This window comes from Vipera ursinii (genome assembly GCF_947247035.1).
Source record: "Vipera ursinii genome assembly, chromosome: 6".
Taxonomy (NCBI): Eukaryota; Metazoa; Chordata; class Lepidosauria; order Squamata; family Viperidae; genus Vipera; species Vipera ursinii.
Window position 1 is genome coordinate 72,366,828 of NC_139515.1, and position 21,133 is coordinate 72,387,960.

Here is a 21,133-nt window from a genome sequence, read left to right on the forward strand (position 1 = left end):
ACCTGTAAAATCTATATACCCCACCCAAACTCTAAAAGACATGACCTTTGGGGACATAATAGGATTAACCCGCCAATACCAAAAAGGCACACTCATACTCAGGTCAAAGTACATGACACAGGAAATACAAAGCCACTAATGGACCAATCATTTCCTTAACTTTTTTCTTGGTTTTTACATGTTGAAAGAAGCTTTTTTGTTGTTATTTTTGATTTTGGTCACAAGTCTTAGTTCATTTTGAGCCTTGAGTTCCTCACTTCATCCGCTCAAGCTTGGGCTATTTGCTGATATTCTGCCTTAGTTATGTGCCCCTCTTTCCACTTTTTATACTTGTCCTGTTTATCTTTCAATCAGCTATCAACTCAACCTCCCATTCTTCGTCCCACAGACGAACTACTAGGGCAGGGGTAGGCAACCTCGGCTCTTTTATGACTCATGGACTTCAACTCCCAGAATTCCCGAGTCAGCATAGTGAAAAGCATGGCTGACTCGGGAATTCTGGGAGTTGAAGTCCATGAGTCATAAAAGAGCCGAGGTTGCCTACCCCTGTACTAGGGCATCCACGCAGGCCCAACTATGTTTCCTAGGCAACCGCTTCTTTCAACTTCTTCAAGCGCTAGTTCCGGTTTCCCCTAAGCGACTGGGCCGCTCCGCCCCGCGCAGGCTACGGCAGCCGTCGGCTCTAGAGTCAGGGCAAGTGAACGACGAACGAGTTTTCGGAGCATGCGCACTTGCACAGCCTAGCTGCCTCACCTCGGGTGTGGGTGAAAAAAAAAGCGACTGGTGAGCGGAAGCGGAAGCGGTGTGTGGCAAGGCCCAGCGGTTTAATTACGCCCGCCCCTCCACCTTCACGCTAGTCTCGTTTCCCTTTTTCCGGCCTCCTCGGGTCCAGAGCGCCAGTTAGTGGGAGGCGTAACCCCCGACCAGAGACGGCCGCCTGCCTAACCCGTCGATTCCGCCTCCGCCGCCCTTTCCGCTACAGCCCCGCCCCTACCCCTCCGCTCGAGCGGTACCGTGGCCTTATAGCGCCGAGTCCCGGTCAGGGCGGCCGCCGCTATGTCCGACAAGGAGTTCATGTGGGCCCTGAAGAATGGCGACCTAGACGAGGTGAAAGACTACGTAGCCAAGGTACGGTGGGAGAAACCGGGCTGGGAAGCCAAGCAGATGAGCAGCGAGCCTTTGAAGGCCCGAGGCTGCGGATAGTTTGTCCCTTTTGCTCAGGGAAGTATTGGGGGTGGGGGGTTATCTCTCGCCCCCTCCCCACCCCCCACTCCGGGCGGCCTTTTCTCCTCGGAGAAGGCTACGGTGGGACTCGACTTCGCCTGAAGGCGCCTAAGCCAGGGGTCTTCAAACTTGGCCCTTTTAGGACTTGTGGACTTCAACTCCCAGAATTCCTCAGCCAGCAAAGCTGGCTGAGGAATTCTGGGAGTTGAAGTCCACAAGTCCTAAAAGGGCCAAGTTTGAAGACCCCTGGCCTAAGCGCTTCTGCGCGGGGGTGGCTGAGGCCTTCCTAGTAAAAAGCCCACCGCTTTTCTCGTGCCCGAGAGGGTCCTGGATGACGTCACTTGCGGGGCTGGATGTTGGCAGGGATTTCCCTTGGAGGGTGGGGGTGGGGGTTTCATCCAGAATAAGCCCCGAGAAGAGGCGGCCTGAAAGGTGGTCGCGTTGGTTCCAGGGAGACGGCCGCTCCACGCCCACCTCCTTCCTTTTGGCTCTGTTGAGGCGTGTCTGCTGTCATTCACACGTTCTCCCAGCAATTAACCAAGGGTCTTCAAAGGCTGGTTCTGTTCGTTGGTCTCATAGTGCCTTGGGCAAGGACTATTAGTGCATCCATCCCTACTTGGTTTTTGTTTTGTTTGTTTTTTAAAAATTGGGGCTGCAAAGAGCCACACCCTTGCTCTAAATTATAATTCATTTACAGTCATGCCTTGTCTCCTGATTTGTATGTGTACTCGGCACTGAATTAAAAAAAAAAAAACAAAAGTAACAAAGATGAAAAAGACTGCTCCAAGGTCTAACTTCCTGTTAAGTTTGTTGCTTTACTGTAATTGAAGGTGCTGAAGTAGAAATCGGAAAAGAAGAAGGATTAAAATAACTTCAGTTCATTGAGAGAATATGGGTAAAGAGAGCTACAGGGTAAATGAACAACTCTTGGACGAGAGTTGGCAAAGCATTTGTGATAAAACGTTTTTATTTTCTGTTTTCTCTTACAATCTCCATTGAACCAAAATCTGTATGATTAGCGGAGGGAAGGAGCAGAATGGAGTGTATTCAATAGAAAGACAGAAGCCAACATATTAGAAGGATTCATTGTATTGCTTTTTATTTATGGTGACCAAACCAATCTGCACAGATTTTAATTTGTGTCAAGTATTGAGTATATAGCTGAGTCAGAAAACAGTTTTCTAATCAGAAAAAGATAGTTGAAAGAGTTGCTGGTTTTCAACCTGTGGGTTCAAAACTTTGGGTAGCCTTGGATTATTTCCCAACTCCAAGTGCTTATTGGTGAAATTGTGTTGTTTGGTCCTTCTAGCTATTAACTCATGAGAGAAACTACTTTTAAAAAATACTTTGAACTTCAGAATCTCAGTTTATTGAAAGGCTGCCTAGGACAATTGAGACTGGAGGAGGCAAGCTTCATGCTTTAAATGGATGGGAGATAGTGATGTTTCAAAGTTAGGATCAAACAAATTGTATACTCTGTATACAAATTACCCTGATTTTGTAGGATGGAATGGCGAAGGTCTTACCTTGGGTAGAAAAAGTAGAATGGAAAATCCTTGCCTTTCTTAGGCATATTTTTGCCAGTTTAAGATTATTTTTCATACTAAAAATTTCAGAATTACTTAGAAACGAAAACAGCATATGGAAATAGATTCTTGGAATATTCTTCTTGCCTAAGAAGATGGAAAAAGCACATAATTCATGAAAATACCCTGGTGCAATAGGTATAGTATTAGAATGAGTACTATAGTTTATCTATCTATACAATTTATTGGTGGCTCATCCTACCACAGAGTAACTCTGGGTGGTTATATATAACCTGAAATATTATCAATTTGAGTGATGGTCTATGCATCTTTCACCATTTAATTAAACACTAAAGTGTTCTCACAGTTAAAGGGTCAACTGGGGGTATTTTTTTTATCTTGAGATAGGAGTCACATAAGGCATTAAAAAGTTATTACACTCTACTTTTCCCCAAAATTGCTAAAGAAATGGAGATAATTCCATTTCCATATGGAATTCCAATTCCTTATGTTAAGATAATGTTATAAAACAGAATGGTAAAATAGTGAGCATAACTTGTCTAAAACTGTTTGTTTTAAATTTACATGGTTAGATAAATTAACCAGCTCACAAGGAACTGGTCTCCTAATGTAATGCTCTATACCAGAGGTGACCAAACTTTTCGGCACCAGGGACCACTTCTGTGGAGAAAGGTTTTGCCGCAGACCAGAGAGTGTGTGGTTTTGTGTACTATCTGCATCCCATGGATGGGTCTTTGCTTGTTTGTGTGGACCGGTTGCTGACATGCCATGGCCTGGGGGTTGGGGACTCCTGCTCTATACCTAGGTCTCTGCCAGATCTAGACTTTAAATGTAAAGAAATTGATCTGAAGTGAATTACAGTGACAGTCATCAGCATACCAGTTACTTGGGTTTTTTAATGGAATATGAGCAGCCTGAGAAAGAGATGGTAGAATTCCTGTCATACAGAGGAGGATAAAAGTTTGTTCTTTGCTCCTTGAGCAGACAAGACCTAGATCTATAGGGTTTGCAAAAGAATAAATTTAGGTTGAATGTTAGAAGAAATTCAGTGCCATAAGATAGTAAGCAACGGAATCAATTAGTTAGATGAATGGGTTGTCTTTTGCTGAAGGTATTCAAATAGCCTTTGAAGATGGACAGACTTTAGCATAGAATTATTTGCTCAGAGGAATATAAACTAGATCATGAATGTGGTCCATAGGGAAGAAGGTCAGTCTGATCCAGTGGGAAATTATTCCATGGCTGTACCATCTAGTCTTGACTCTTCTTACCCACTAGAAGTGTAGAATCACAAGTGGCTGTTCACAGAAGATATGACAGGTTGGGCTGATGTAATTGGGTAAAGGCAATCCTGTAGATATCCATGAAGGATTTTATAGGTTAATGTAAGAACCTTAAATTCTTAGGAGGGAATCCTGAGGGAACACCTGCTGCTGGCATTGACTTCCCTCCGCCCTGTGCATTCCCACAGAGAGGGCCTCCTCAGGGTGCCACTGGTCAGAGAATGTCGACTGGTGGCCCCCAGGGGGAGATCCTTCTCTGCGGGCGCCCCGGAGCTATGGAACCAGCTACCGGTTGAGCTCCGGACGGCGCCCGACCTTCGCTCCTTTCGCCGCAAGCTAAAAACAGACTTTTTTGAACAAGCTGGCCTGGCCTGATGAGGGGATTGGGGGGGGGGGTTTGCTATTGTTATTTTACTAGGTTTTATAGATGTATTTTAGTATGTGGGCATTTATTTAATCTAGTTTTAACTTTTGTAATTTGTATTTTTATTCTTGCCCTGTTCACCGCCCTGAGTCCTTCGGGAGAAGGGCGGTATAGAAATATTATTAAATAAATAAATAAATAAATAAATTATACTCACAAACTTATCAGTGACCACTGCTTGGCCCACAGAATTGGTGTTATATGTTCCCTTCAAAGACAACCCTATTCAAAGTATTTCAATTGCAGTAATCCAATTGAGTGGTAATGGGACATTACCTAGGCCTTCCTGCATCAGATACAGCTATCCTCACTTAACAACTGCTTAGGACTATTTGAAGTTACAGTGGTGCTGAAAAAATTATAACCAGTTCTCATATTTAACAGTTGCAGTATCCCTGCAGTCATGTAATTGAGATTTAGGCACTTTGCAATTGGCAGGTGTTTATGTTACGTAATCCCCATTTGTGTGTTTTAGTACCAGCTTCTGATAAGCAGTCACTAGAGATGCTGGTCACAAGTCACAATCACATGATGTCTTGCTTAATGATTGTAGCAGAAGTGAGGTTGTAAATCTGTCTCAGTCACCTGTTGTCTACTTAGCAATCTTGTTCCTTAGCGACAGAGTTGCCAGTCCCAATTATTATGTGAGGACTACCTATAGGGCAGGCATGTCAAACTCATGACTTCGCGAGTTTGTTTTTTTGATACTGTTTACTGGTCGCAGTGAGATCATTGTGATACATTATGTTAGAATAGGCCCTCTCAAATTTTACTTAGCAGCATTGGCTCTTAATATGTAGCTTTGCTAATCTCTTATTCAGTAGTACCTGTTGTTCTTTGCAGTAGTTTTCTCCAAGCATTTGACTCTTCCAAATATTCTTTCTGGGAGCAGGGCTTTGTGCAGTTATTTATTTATTTATTTATTTTATTTTATTTGTATACCGCCCTTCTCCCGAAGGACTCAGGGCGGTGAACAGGGGAATATACTATATACTATATACTATTTTATATACTATAAAATATATACTAGGACAATGCAAAGACTGCTCAGTTGGATGACCATTCCCCTTCTACATTTTTGTCTTTTAAAACCTTAGAATTTTGTATTTTTGGCAAGTAAGATTATTATGAATGCCGTCCCATCCTTGCCATTTTTAAAAGCCATTTTATATTAAAATAATTTAATATTAAATTAATCCCATTAGATTTTTTTGCTTCTGAAACAATTTTTTCTTACCATGAACCATGTTACTGTGTGAAAGGAAGGGTTAATATTGATTTTAGAAGAGTCTCTAAATGGATTGAATAAGAGAAGATGTATTGTTGTATTGCTTTTTAGAGTATGTGGGTGTCATCACACTAAAAAGTATGCATATAGCAGCCTCAAGGGATGAAGTCATTTGCACTGATGAATATTTTGTAATAGTTTGACTGAATTCAGTTTTCAGAAAATAATTTACTGGAACAATAGGGAAATTGCAAAAGACAGAGTCAAAAGCAAAGATATCTGGCTTTGTTTAATAATCACAAGGAAAAGTAATAAGCATTTTAAATTATAAACTTACTGTCACACAATTAAATGATTTATCAGTCCATTTATTCATTGTGTTTTTTAATGGACTGATCCCAGAGTGCATTGAATGGATTAAGACAAACATTGCACTTTGAGATGGCAAGTGAACAGAAGCATTTAAATGATTATACTTTATCAAGTGTATTATTTGGGATATGAAGCAGAATATCTACATTATCTGTAATCCTTTGAATTCCTATAAAAAGTATGTTTATCAGTTCTAGAACTTTGAGTTAAGAAAAAGTAATCAGCATTACTGCTTCAATGACTTAGTTCTGTCCTCTGTTAATGAAGGAGCACACTGAAAAGTATATTGTAAGGAATTGCTATGTTCCTGGAAAGTGGCCATTGCTTAACATTAGAGGAGTTTTTGTATGTCGCTACAATTTTGAGTGGACATGCTAGTTTGTAAGACCAGCGAGAAGAAAGGAAGACATTTCTATCAAGGGCTACTTATTTTTAGATATTGTGGTACTAAATACTATTTGGTGGAACAACCAGTTTCACACCTTTGTGTGTTTCTCAGTATTAGCTATATAATTAAAATCTACCCAGGTATAAGATGAAAAAGCTCTTCTGGTGGCAACATGTAACATGAATACTAGGCTGAGAACTACATTAGTACTTCAGAAGTCCTAATAATGATAAACCTTCAGGGTATGTTCACATGGATAAGAAAATTAGGAATCCGAATCTAAATGTGTATGAAGTTGGAGCAAATGGATTTATAGATGAGTAAAAGGCATAGAAAACAACCTACATTGTGACTAATTGTTTGAAATTATTATTAATCTAAATTTGACACTGATATAAACCATTATTTTACATTCTAGGGTCATGCTGGTGATGACCTATAAAGCCCTAAATGGCTTGGGTCCGGGATATTTGAGGGAACACCTGCTGCCAGCATTAAGTTCCCTTCATCCAGTGCGCTCCCACAGGGAGGGTCTTCTCAGGGTGCCGCCGGTAAAAGACTGCCGGCGGATAACACCCAGGGTGAGGGCCTTCTCTGTGGGTGCGCCTGCCCTCTGGAACCAGCTGCCCGCGGAGCTTAGGACTGCCCCTGACCTTCGTTCATGCCGCCGGGACCTGAAGACCTGGCTCTTTGAGCTCTCCAGCCCAGGCTGAGAATTTTTAACTGGGGTTTTTATTTTAAGGGATAATTTAATCTTTTTAATTGTTTTTTAACTCTTGTAGTTTGTATTGCTGATTTTAAATTCCCTGTAAACCGCCCTGAGTCCTTCGGGAAAGGGTGGTATATAAATCTAATAAAATTAAAATTAAATTAAATTCTTATACTGGCAGTATGTTCTCAGTTAAATTATATGTTCAGGTTTTGACTAGAACTTTGCATTTGCTCAGAACTGAACAGTCTAGAGAACATTCCATGAGAATTTTTATTTGCTTTATGTTGCAGTTCAACAAAATTTCAAATAACAATGGCAGTTCAAAACAATTCCCTAATGCACAAAGGAATATAAGGTTGTAGCCCATATTGAATTCTATCTAGATACTCCCTAGAGCAAACTAATATTTGAGTAGCAAAAATAGTTAAGCATGCTTTTTACAGCCTCTGCATCCATAAATTACCCAGAAATCTCTGAGCCCACAAAGAAGTCATTTTATTCATTTTAACACAGCATAATGTAATGAAAGCAAAAATGCACTTGTTTGCTTTGAGGTTTCTTACTGTACACGTAATGGATATTGAACAACAGTGTTCACACTATGGGAACAGAGATGGTTTGAGAAAGGAGTGAAGGAATCTTATTTATGCCAGAGTGGAACATCCTTCCCTCAATAGAGGTCAAGGTTTCAGACACAGCCTTTTAATTTAATTAATTTAATTTAATTTAATTTATTGAGATTTTTATACCGCCCTTCTCCCAAAGGGACTCAGGGCGGTTCACAGGGCATAAATATAAACACCAATACAAACATTAAAAAATAATTAAATTAATGCCCAAGTTAAAACCAGAATACTAAAACAAACCAATAAAAAACCCAAGTACCCCCATCAGGCCAGACCCGCTAGTTCAAATAAATGGGTCTTCAACCCGCGACGGAAGGATCGGAGGTCTGATGCCATCCGGAGCTCGACCGGCAGTTGATTCCATAACGCCGGAGCACCCACAGAGAAGGCCCTCCCCCTGGGGGCCACCAGTCGACATTCCTTGACAGGAGGTACCCTGAGGAGGCCCTCTCTGTGGGCGCGCACAGGGCGGAGGGGAGTCGACGCCGGCAGCAGGTGGTCCTCGAGGTATCGCGGACCCATGCCATGTAGGGACTTAAAGATCATAACCAAAACCTTGAACCTTACCCGGAAGACAACTGGCAACCAATGCAGCTCACGGAGCAAAGGTGTAACATGGGAGTACCGGTAAACTCCCAAGACAACTCTCGCGGCCGCATTCTGTACCAGTTGGAGCCTCCGAGTAGTCTTCAAGGGAAGTCCCATGTAGAGAGCGTTACAGTAGTCTAGGCGAGAGGTCACGAGCGCATGAGTGACCGTACACAAGGCCTCCCGATCCAGATAGGGCCGCAACTGGCGCACCAGGCGAACCTGGGCAAAAGCCCCCCTAGTCACGGCCACTATGTGATCCTCCAAAGTGAGTCGTGAATCTAGGAGGACTCCCAAGTTGCGAGCCCTATCCACAGGGGGTAAAAGCTCACCCCCCATAGAAAGAGGTGGAACATCCCAGGTGTCTCGGGAAGCCGGAATGTACAGCCACTCAGTCTTGTCAGGGTTGAGTTGAAGTCTGTTCCTCCCCATCCAGACCCGAACCGCCTCCAGGCAATGGGACATCACAGCGAGGGCATCACTGGGGTGGTTTGGGGTCGAAATAAAAAGTTGGGTATCATCAGCATATTGATGATACCCAACTCCAAAACCACGAATGATCTCACCCAGCGGCTTCATATAGATGTTGAACAGGAGAGGCGAGAGGACCGACCCCTGAGGAACTCCACAAGCGAGAGTCCTAGGGGTCGACCTCTGCCCCCCTGCCAACACCGACTGCGAGCGTCCCAGGAGATAGGAGGAGAACCACTGAAAAACCGTGCCTCCCACTCCCAATCCCCTGAGACGCTGCAGCAGGATACCATGGTCGATGGTATCAAAAGCCGCCGAGAGGTCTAATAGGACTAGGACAGAGGAATACCCCCTATCCCGAGCCCTCCAGAGATCATTCACCAGAGCGACCAATGCCGTCTCCGTGCTGTGCCCGGGCCTGAAACCCGATTGGTAAGGGTCCAGATAATCCGCTTCATCCAGGACCAGAGGGAGCTGATGCGCCACCACACTCTCAACAACCTTCGCAAGAAAGCGAAGGTTGGAGACTGGACGGAAGTTGTTCAATACAGCTGGGTCCAAGGCAGGCTTCTTGAGGAGAGGTCTCACCACTGCCTCCTTCAAGACGGTGGGGAAATAACCCTCACTCAAAGAAGCAGATATAACCGCCTGGAGCCAGCCTCGTGTCCTCTCCCTAGCTGCGTAAACCAGCCAAGAAGGGCACGGGTCCAATAAGCATGTGGTGGAACTCAGCTTCCCCATAATCCTGTCCACTTCATCAGGGGTCACAGAATCGAACTCCTCCCAGATAACATTGACAAGACCGCCCGTGTCCTGATCGTCAGACTCTGCCCAGCTGGAGTCCAAACCAATCCGAGCGATTTTATCCGACAGATGTTGACCAAACTCCTCGGCACGACCCTGCAAGGGATCCTCCCTCACCTCCTGATTAAGAAGGGAGCGAGTCACCCTAAACAAGGCGGCCGGGCGATTGTCTGCGGACGCGATGAGGGTGGAGAAGTAATTACACCTCGCCTCCCTCATCGCAGCGAGATAAGACCTAATGTAGGTTCTTAACCGCAATCGGTCGGGTTCAGATCGGCTGGACCTCCAGCAGCTCTCTAGGCCCCGTTTCCGCCGCTTCATCTCCCGGAGCTCCGCGGAGAACCATGGAGTTCGCTGGGATCTGCGCCGGGTCAGGGGCCGCAAGGGTACAACCCGGTCGAGTGCCTCAGTGGCTGCCCTTTCCCAGGCTTCCACTAAGGCATCCGCCGAGCTGTGAGCAATGGAGGCAGGTGGAGACCCCAGCGCCGCTTGGAATCTCTCAGGATCCATTAGGCGTCAGGGGCGGTACCATCTAGTTGGCTCCGTACCTCCACGGCGAGGGGTGGCAAAATGGAAGAACAGCCGCAGGAGGTGATGATCGGTCCATGACAGGGGCATAGTAAGTGGAAAGCCCCCACCAAGATCATCCAACCACCGTCCAGATAAGAAAATCAGGTCAAGGGTGTGGCCTCCCTCATGAGTTGGCTCAGAAATTACCTGCGTCAGGTCCATGGCCGTCATGGAAGCCATGAACTCCCGAGCAAGCTCAGATGAACCTCCCAGGGATGGTAGGTTGACGTCTCCCAAAACTATAAGTTTGGGGAACTCAACCACCAACCCTGAGAGGACATCGAGCAGCTCGGGCAGGGCTGCCGCTACGCGACTAGGCGAAATGTACACGAGCAGCAAGCCCAACTGCGCCCCAGAGCCAAATCTCATAAAGAGAGACTCACACCCGACTATCTGAGGAACGGTGGTCTCCCGCGGACATAAGGTCTCCCTAACGATCACCGCCACTCCCCCACCCCTACCCTGAGCTCGAGGCTGGTGTAGCACCCGGAAGCCTGGTGGGCAAAGATCAACCAAAGGGACCCCACCCTCTGGGCCCAACCAAGTCTCCGTGATGCAAGCCAGGTCCGCATGCTCACCCTCAACTAAATCCCTAATAAGGGGAGCTTTGTTGACCACGGACCTGGCGTTCAGGTACACCAGCCGGAGCTCAGGAGGCTGCACATCCTCGCTCCCGGAACCTCGGGAAAGAAGCAGAGGGTCGGAGCGCCCCACCGCTTGCAAATAGCGGAGACGGCGCTCCCGGTAACGATATGGCCCCCTGTCTATCCGCCTGCTGCCATTCCCCGTCGTGGGAATTGGTAATCCCACGACCCGCTCATGAGCCCCGGAGACAACGACCCCTCGTTCTCCCCCCGCGCGGTCAGACCCAAGTCTGGCCTGAACTATGGTTGATTGGCCGCCCCCCAAAGCCAAACAACCCCTATCACCCACCCCCCTCCCCAACCCCGTAAAATTTTTTGATAAAAACAAAATCAGGGGCCTCTTGTTACATTTATGTTGACGGCCCCTACCCCTGCCCAGCCATCTCTTTTATGCTGCTCTTTCATCAGTCCCCAAAAAGGTTAAGACCAGTTCACAGGTTCACCAGGGAGATCACACACTTAGGGTATAGGATTTAGGAGTTGAAACATTTACATCTCAATAACTTTCTGCCTACTCGTTTAACAAGCCTATCCAAATTAGATGAGGAAAGAAATTTCCCTGGAGGACATATATGGGGTCTTCCTAACAGGTAGCTCAGACTGAAGAAGCTACTTAAACAGTGAAATGTTTTGAATCAACAAGAAATGTCTAGTTCCTATGGCTGAACTTCCAGACTACTGACCTCCATGTTACGACTGGTTGAAGTAAAAGATATTTTACCAAAGGATAATTAACCTTTTTTTTTAATTCCAAAGGGTGAAGATGTTAACCGAACATTGGAAGGTGGGAGAAAACCTCTTCACTATGCAGCAGATTGTGGACAGCTTGAGATTCTGGAGTTTCTTCTACTAAAGGGAGCTGATATTAATGTACGTTAAATAAAATCATTCAGGCAATATAATAGATGAAATTACTGTATCTGTAGTATTAAGACAAGTAACTCTTTTAAATGCATAAAGTGGGATGTATATATAGTTGCCCTTGACATAAGTGTTAATTTTGTTATTGCAGTACAGTTTTTATTTATTGGAGAATATTAAAAGAAAATAGAATATCTATATCTATCTATCTCTAGTCTGTCTTCATTATCTGCCACTTACTAGGAACTAACAGATTAATCTGGATGATTATAGCACTTCACTACTTCAACAGAACACTTGAAGTTAATCGAGGTTTTCATAAGCATCGAAATCTTGTTGTCCTTATCTTGAAAAATATCACTTGTAGGATATCTGTATTCTATTTGATTAAAGATTATCATTTGGGGGGTGGATTCCATCTTCTCATAAAGCTTAAGTTTGAAACAAGAAAAAAAGTTTTCCTCTTCATGATGAGGCCTACTGATGGATCTCTTAATATGGGGGAAGGTACTGTACAGGAGAAAAACAGCTATATTAGGGAAGAGGGTGCTTGTCCTTTCCCTGTCAATTGATTTTTCATTGCAACTTCCTTGCCAAATAATTTTGCCCAAGCCAGTCATAAAACACATTGAAGACTTTCTATAGGGATGGATAATATTTGTAGCAAGAAGAACTCCTGTTTGTTAATCCTCTTCTAGTGATATCCTGATCCAAATTTTAAGTAACTATTGTAGAATTTTTGTAGAAGTAAGGACCATTTTTACTTGCTTGCTTCACACTCTCACTGTTGATTTACCTTTTAGTAAAATGTAACCTTCCAATAATGTGATATCTGCATAATTCTTCGTGAGGAAAGCCTGCAGCTTTGTCACTTGAGTCATAGTTAGGAGATGCATGTATTGATTTAGGTTGCTTTTTACAGCTTTTTTTTTACTTTTTATAGGCTCCAGATAAGCATAGTATCACTCCACTTCTTTCAGCAGTTTATGAAGATCACGTGTCCTGTGTGAAATTACTTCTGTCAAAGGTGAGAATAGATGATAGTATCATTCTGACAATTGTACCAACTTAGTGAATTTCATTTTTTCAAGATGTCAGATGTTTTAAGGATTCCTAATATGGAGTAGATATCAAAGAAAATCAGATAGACCAAAGAAGGGTGAGGAAGGAAAGAAGAAAGCTTTTAATGAAGTGCAGAGCTTCTGAAATGTTTGGGAATGACAAGATTTGGTCTTTAGTCATTGACTTGAGCTATTGTGTGTATAATGTAACATTTAGTGTAGTTATTTTGTTCAAAAATTATTTGGCTAATTTAACAAAATATAAGGAGAATTTCTGCTGTGAATGGTTATTCATGTTGATATAGTCAGTTAAAAAAACTACAAGCAAATAGGAACAATTGTAGTACTATATTAAATATAAGTGTTACAAAATGTAGGGCATTTTGGAAAATATTGTTTTAAAGGTTTTTAACTCATGCATTTATTTTTATATAAAGAGAGGCCAATGTAGTAACTTTATACTGTTTCAGTTTCAAGCATGAATGCCATTGATAAAAAGCTGCTTTTCAGAAGAAGAAGAAAAAGGGGGGGGGGCTCCTGAAAACTGTTCATATGTCAAGATGGCATGATTTCATTTTCTTTTGTAATAAAAATCTGCCTTGATTTAATAGTTAAACATCTAACTGTACAAATATTTCATTCAGTCTTCTGGAAAGAAAACAGTTCCTTTCACCATGGCTTCTTTTTCAAATAATTTAGAAGCAAGCATTTAAGGCAGATACTACTTCTCAGTCTGTTCTATTTTGCTGTTTTATATTCTGTTAGATACACACACACACACACACACACACACACAGAGAGAGAGAGAGAGAGAGAGAGAGAGAGAGAGAGAGAGAGAGAGAGAGAGAGAGAGAGAGAGAGAGAGAACGACAAACTTTATAAAATAAAATCTCACTTTTTTCCCATTCTGAATTGTGTAACATTTCAGACTGACAGTTGTTAATACATCAGGTGAGAACTACTGATAGACATTTGGGCTATGTTCACATATACTAAACCATAAACACTATATTTACAAATACAATTTGTACCAGAATTTTAACTGCTAAGTGATGCAGTTACTAAGCAAGTCATTGCATGAGCTGACCCAATTTCAGAAACATTTTACCATGGTCATTAAATGAATCAGTTGTTAAGCAAATCAGGCATTTCCAATTGACTTTGCTTGTTGGAAGCCATCTGGAAAGAGTGCAAATCGCAATCACTCGATTGCAAGATGCTGCAACCTTTGTAAACGCAAGCTGGTTGTCTAATGTCCAAATTGTGATCATGTGACCTGGTAGTGGTGTGATGGTCATAACTTCAAGGATGGGTCATAAGTCATTTTTTCCAGTGCCATTGTAACATTGAATCATCATTAAACAGTCATACATTCATGGTCATTAAGCAAATCTGGCTTCCTCCATTGACTTTGCTTGTTGGAAGATGCCTGAGAAGATTGCAAATAGCTGTAACCAGTGTAAATGCATGCCAGTTGCAAAACACTTGATTTTTTATCACGTGACCACAGGGATACCAAAATGGTCATAAATAGAAGGACCAGTTGTAAATCACTTTTTTTCAGTGCTATCAAGTCTTTCTTTTCAGTGTCATTTGAACTGTAAGGGGTTGCAAAGCAAGCTGTGGTGTACCTTCTCAAGTCATCACTGGATTTGCGATGACTTGAGTATTCCTGTGCAGTCTCCCCTTTCTAGGCAAGTTGGTAGAGAGGATGGTCTAGCCCAGGGGTAGGCAACCGTGGCTCTTTTATGACTCATGGACTTCAACTCCCAGAATTCCTGAGCCAGCCATGCTTTTCACTTAAATGTAAGGCCATGGTTTGCTACAAAGACATCATTAGTAATTCTTTTCTGATTTGTGATCTTGTGGTAGAAACCATGATGGAGCTGGTATCCTTCTTAATATTTCTTGATCCTTCAGTGACTTTTAATACTATCAGCTTAAGACGGTGGACATGGTAGGAACCATTTTGTAGTAGTCATCTTCCTTTCTCTATGGCCAGTTTCAGTTGGTGTTGACTAGATGGGAGAGATCATGCCCACAGTCCCTTACTTGTGCAGTGACACAAGGTTCGGTATTCTCTTCCCTTCTTCTTAATTTTATATGGATCCATTGGATGAAGTCATCTCTTGGTTTGAGTTCAAATATCATTAATATTATGATTTCCAGTTGTACATCTGGACCCCAAACTGAGCAATGGAGTCAAAATTCTAACAGAGAGCCTGGAGGCTGTTCAGGTCTGGATGGTAAGGAACAAACTGAGGTTCAATCCTGATAAGACACCCCCCCCCCAAAAAAAATCTGAAGACATTTCATTATTGCAGAAGAGTTACACCTTCAATAAATGTGCATAATTTATGTGTCCTACCATTTTCATCTTTTTATGAAGTGGCAGCTTCAGCGAAGAGAACCTTTTCAAAAGCTTTGCCTTTTCTTGGGCTGGGAAGCCTTTCAGACATTTATGCATTGGTTACCCCACAATTAGGTTACTGTAATGTGCTGTTTTTGAGTCCTCAAAGGCCATCAGGAAGCTTCAGCTGGTCTAGCATGGGCAACTATGCGTGTTCTGTTTCATTCATTTGACCGTGCTACTTCAAGAACTTGGCTTCTGGGTACAGTTTAAGGTGCTGATTACTGCCTTTAAAGCCCTTAATGATATAAAGCCTGGCTATCTGTGGGACCACTTATCTCCAGTTGTCCCCTCCCTTCTAGTCTAGCAGAATGGATATACTCTGCTAATACATCAGTTAAACCATGCCATCTTGTGGCATTGGGGCCCAGGAAGCATGCCTAATTTTCTGTTGTACCTGCCCTCTAGAACAGTATCTTCCCAAAAGATTATTACAGGTTCATACTCTCTGTCTCTTCAGAAATTGTTACAAAGTTTGGGTTTTATTGCTTTTTATGTATTTTAACTTATTGTTATAGTTTTTGGACATCTTGTTTAATCTCTTTTAATTTTTGTATTCTTGTCTTTTAACATGTATTGCCCTGTTCACCGCCCTGAGTCCTTCGGGAGAAGGGCGGTATACAAATAAAATTATTATTATTATTATTACTATTATTATTATTATTATTATTATTATTATTATTATTATTATTATTATTATTATTATTATTATTATTATTGTCCTAGGACTCGGGGACAGGGTGATTGTGGAGTCCCCCTCCCCATTTTTTTAATGAATGGTTCATAACTGGTATTCTGTTCTTCTCTCTAGAGCAGGGGTAGGCAACCTTGGCTATTTTATGACTTGTGGACTACTGAATTCCTGGCTCAGGAATTCTGGGAATAAGTCCACGAGTCATAAAAGAGCCAAGGTTGCCTACCCCTGCTTTAGAGTCATCACAGAATCAGGCAGCCTGGCAATTTTTTAAGATAAATATGCTATTTACATTGTAGAACCACCAAGAGTTAGTATCTACATTCATGAATGATATGGTTGTTTTGTTTGGTAATTCATATTGGAAAATATATGGATAGGCACACTAGTACAATAAAGACCCTATTGATGATATGAAGCAATGGTGTTTTTTTTTTTACCTTTGTTCAGCAGCATTTGGTTAACATCTGGAAACCAAGAGAGCTTGCAGTCCAATTGCACAGCTGGTCACTTGGAGAATCAGGTATATAACAAAGAAGTTTGTTTTTCCTAAAGTGACAGTTCTTATCTTTTTACAGGGTGCTGATAAGACTGTGAAAGGGCCAGATGGACTAACTGCCTTTGAAGCCACTGACAATCAGGCAATCAAAACTCTTCTTCAGTGATGGATGGACTGAGATCTAATATCTCTCCTGTGGCCTCACACTGCTGCCTGTCTATCACTCTTTGTATCTTCCAGCTTCTTCAGCTAAATATTGGAGAGGGAGGGGGAAAAACACAGTAAATCAGTCTAGTTAGGTACCTCTATCAAAAAGAGAACATGTCTGGAGAGTAGAAATACATATAATTGGTGTCTTTTTAGGACTTTTTACCCTGAACAATTTCCCCATTTCTAGCAAAGTTGAACTTATGCTGTGGAAGGGGAGAAGAATGTGTTCTGTAATGTAGCTTGTAAATGACTTGCTGAAAGTTTGTAAAATGGAAACTCTGTTCTTTATTTTCTAATATGTAAAGCAATTAGCAGCCCAGCACTGTTAACAAGCAAGGCAATGGGGTAGCTTCTCTGTAGTTCTGTCCCTGTGCCGTAAATAGATTATGTAATGCTGAAGGGTTTTGCTGATAATGTCCCTGTATTTAATAACCTAATGCCATTATTATCAAGGAACAAATAATACAAGCAGGGCTAAATCTCCAGCAGAGGTGCTGAAGAAATGATTAAAATCATGGGTTTTCTGCCTTCCAAGATGCAAACCAATTACTTCTGGAATAGACCTTTTGAAAAACTTCTAATTGGAGTGCCCTTCCCTAACACATTGTAAAATACACTGGAACAAAGTGACTGTTCCAGATCTGTTGGTGCTAGAAGATGGTAGTTTTGCCTTCATGATTTAAATTCAAAAACCCTAATAAAATGACTCAAATTAACCTTGTTTTAAAGAAGGCAGGAGCTTCTATTCTCTTAGCATTATCCTAGCTGCATTAATCTGGTTAAATGCATGTATCTTTGAAAGGAGATTGATTTACTATTAAGCTTTTGCATCTGGCAATGATCAGAATTATATACAATTGATAACATGGTCCTGAACAATGACAGGTTGCATTTACTACCCACTAACAGATTATGGTTTATACAAGTAATTTCACAAGTCTTCAATGTAGCGCTTTCAAAATATTCACAGGTGAGGATTTGTAGTATGCTAATATCTTGATTGGGATGCTAGGTTAAATTGCATTTGGATGTTCTTATTGAAAAAAGTCAATGCATTTTGTATCATAATATTAAAAACTTCCCAGTAAGATTTTTATTGGCTTTGAACAACATGTGCAGTGCAATGTTGACGGTCATCTAGGACGTTCTGGTGCCTAGCACATTTCATATAACGAATGTAGCTTTTGAGTTTAAAAACATTTAACTTTTACTATTGTACCATCCTCTCACCAGAAAAAAAGAAGCTGGAGAAATGGATTTGTTAAGCAATGTTAACATTGTATCTTAAATTGTATCTTATTTGTCCCTTATCACAGATATCATGTGTTATATTCAGATCAGTTATCTAGCATCCATGGGGAATAAACTTTATTCTCCAAAGATTGTTTTAAAAGTAGATCTATGTAATATATTTTTGTATTGGTGCAGAAATGTGATATAAAAATAATAAACTTTGCATGCACCGTCTGCATATTCATATATTCACCTTTTTGTGCTACAGTAAACTGAAAAATATTAATCCAATAAATTGTATTTCAGATTAATTTTAGAATTAAACATATTTTGTCACAATTGGCATAGCCTAATTGACATTTGCCCTGAAGGGATGTGAAATGCTACCATTCTATTCTAGTAAAGCATAAATTATGATTATCAATAGTTTCTTCAAATGTTTCTCTCTCTCTCTCTCTCTCTCTCTCTCTCTCTCTCTCTCTCTCTCTCTCCCTCCCTCCCTCCCTCCTCCTTTCTCCTTCCCTCCCTCCCTCTGTGATATGTTGGAGCATTTGTGCCTCTTCTTTTTTTCCCCGCACAACTCATTTTGCTCATGTTTTCCTTACACATCTACAGGTAGATTCCATTAAAGAGCTCTTAACACCTGTCTTACACTTGTTTGTTCAGGGTTATTAAATATATATTTGCCCTTTCTCTGCTATTCATTTAAGAAATCAGGCTAACTATTTTTTTAAATTTGTACTAAGATGTGATTTGTATTCTAAAATTGTTGCCAGTATCTGATAATACTAGCTCTTGGTGAACACTCTTGAAGTATCCCATCCCAAACCCCATTTAAAGGAGTCATCCGCACGAGTTAGCAATCTAGAAATCCAGTGCAGTATCAGTCTCCTTCCTTCCTGATTTCTGTTTTAAGATGATTTACCATTTTAAAACTTTCTGCTCCTCTGTTATAGGCATTGCTTTCATGACTTGGTTTTTGTTCTTCAGTACAGTACTAAGTAGATGAATTGATTAATAGAAGAAGCTGGTAAGAATAGAATGTCCTAGTTGAGCAGTTCCAGTGTTGCATGCAGAATCTTCAGCTGAACAGTCTTATATTTTATAAATGGGAAAACAATCATCTTTCTACTCCAGTGATGGGGAGGAAATAGTGCTTTGTGCATTTTGATATTTGACTTTTTTCCACAATGTAACTATTTTGACACAGTTTGGTTTATCATTATCATGGTTCATAGACATCAGACTGCTAAATGATACCGTGTTTGTGTTGCAGGAATGAATGGAATAAACTTGAATTGTGTTATAGAAAAATCTGAATGGTTGTTTTTTTTACCTTTCTATTGTTTCTACATTCCTTTCCCTCTAGTATTGTCTTGCACCTGCAATATAATGCTTTGTATGTAACATTTTACAAAGCAATTTACAAATCCTGTATGGAACTACAATTGTTCAACTGTACTTGAATTGTTAAACTATAGTGCTCAAGTCTTTGGAAAGTTCACCTTTATTAAGAAATAGGATAGTATTAAAAATTGAGACTATTTTAGTTTTTGAGCATGATACCTAATCATTCTAAAGAATAGATGAAAGAAGCAAAATATTAGCCTCTTCCATATCACAAATTTCTAAGAGGCATCCATTAATTTCTCCATTAATCTAGCCCAGGGGTCTATGATTAGGGTATGAATAAAGAGAAAAAGAAAAATATTTCTTTGTTAAATTTATTTGCCACCCATCTCATTGTGGGGCTACTCTGGGAGGCTTACAAAAATAAAACGGACAAAAATTGAAAAAGAATGTAAAAATAACAGTAAAGGAATGAAATTAAACAAATAAAATAGTGGAAATACAATAATATATTAAAAATGATAAGTATAACTATTGAGAATGTATAGTATAATGTATAGCAAAAAGCTTGCTAAGAGTTTGGTCTATGAAAAATTGCAAAGGCTAACAGGTATAGTTGAATTTGATCTTCAAACATTTTAAAGCATTTAAAGCCTTTATAATTAAATAAATAGCATATACCTTCAAAGAAAAGAGGTTTTTTTCAAGTGAAATGATTGGTAGGTTTTTCTATACAAAAAGATAAGAGATTTTATCTCTTAATATAAGAGAGACAGAAAGAAAAAATATCAGGGAAGTGACTGGCCAGTGCGTGCGTGCGCGCTCACCATCTTACGCCGGTGCAACCCTTGGTGTGGCTCCAGCACTAGCCTGGCACGATCCTCCTGCCAGTGCTAGTTTCCATTGTGCCTGCATTGCCTTGCCACAACCTTTGCGCCTGCACTAGCCTCGGCACTAGCCTCACCATGCCCCTTGTGCCTGTGCTAGCCTCGGCATGACCCTTGACGTGACTCTCACACCAGCGCTAGCCTCACCACAATCCTCACACCTGCACTAGCCTCAGTGCGACCCTCGCGCCAGCTCTAGTCTCACCGTGACCCTCATGCCTTTGCTAGCAGCTCCATTTATGGAGCACGCATACATGTGGCCGCGTTCACACGTACACATGCACAGCTATATTTGGGTGTGTGCACATGTGTGCATAAAGGTGTCTGCCCCTCCCTTTCCCACTGGGCCGCCAACCCAGAAAGGTTGGTGACTCCTGCGCTAGGGACTCCAGAAAAAAAAAGCTGGGATCCTCCTGGTGAAGGTGATTACCTGTTATTCTAAATCAGTTTTATTTTTCAAACATGAGAAATTTAAAATATGTGGAAATCAACTCCCAGAACTTCCCAGCCAGAACTTTACACAGATCTTCAAGTTGTCAAGTTTGAAAAACATTCTAGATCAGGGCTTTTCAACCAGTGGTACGGGTACCACCTGTGGTACATTGGCACCTGGCAGGTGGTACGCGGCCATCCTAGAAAAGTGGTAGCGGGGGAGGGGAATGAGCTGAACTGATGGTAGCACAGCACAAGCCTGAGCGAGAGATGGCTGGAGCTGCAAGTCTGTCAGGGCTCAGCGGAAGTGCCAGGATCAGCACCAGGCCCCAGCTGGAGCTCGGCGCTGTTCCCGGCACGTCTGCTGAGCCCAGAAGAAGCGCCGATCAGCTGGAATGTTACAGCATCTCCAGGGTCTTGTGATTTACATTCAGATGGTTGGCAACTGATTCATATTTATGGCGGTCACAGTGTCCCAGGGTCATGTGAAGTAAGTGACCAAAACCTGCTGCAACCACCCAGCAGATGGGAGGGGGAATAAAAACTAAACCCCCACCCCACCCCCGCTGCCAATCCTCAACAGAAATGCTCACAACAATGGAAACCTCGGACAGG

General features: G+C 41.8%; 1 protein-coding gene across 1 annotated transcript; it reads left to right on the forward strand.

The window, feature by feature from the left end:
- The first annotated feature begins 819 nt into the window (after positions 1-819).
- Positions 820-19,163, forward strand: MTPN (myotrophin). The gene is made up of 4 exons (XM_083365970.1): positions 820-1,128; positions 11,638-11,751; positions 12,686-12,769; positions 16,486-19,163. The coding sequence occupies exons 1-4, from the start codon at positions 1,057-1,059 to the stop codon at positions 16,570-16,572; spliced, it is 357 nt and encodes a 118-aa protein (XP_083222096.1). The 5' UTR covers positions 820-1,056; the 3' UTR covers positions 16,573-19,163.
- Positions 19,164-21,133: the final 1,970 nt, after the last annotated feature.

Excerpts from the sequence above, each read along its gene's own strand:
- MTPN (XM_083365970.1), top strand. The coding sequence starts at position 1,057 with ATGTCCGACAAGGAGTTCATGTGGGCCCTGAAGAATGGCGACCTAGAC. Across the intron at positions 1,129-11,637 it reads TGAAAGACTACGTAGCCAAG|GGTGAAGATGTTAACCGAAC; the intron begins GTACGGTGGGAG and ends TTAATTCCAAAG. Across the intron at positions 12,770-16,485 it reads TGAAATTACTTCTGTCAAAG|GGTGCTGATAAGACTGTGAA; the intron begins GTGAGAATAGAT and ends ATCTTTTTACAG.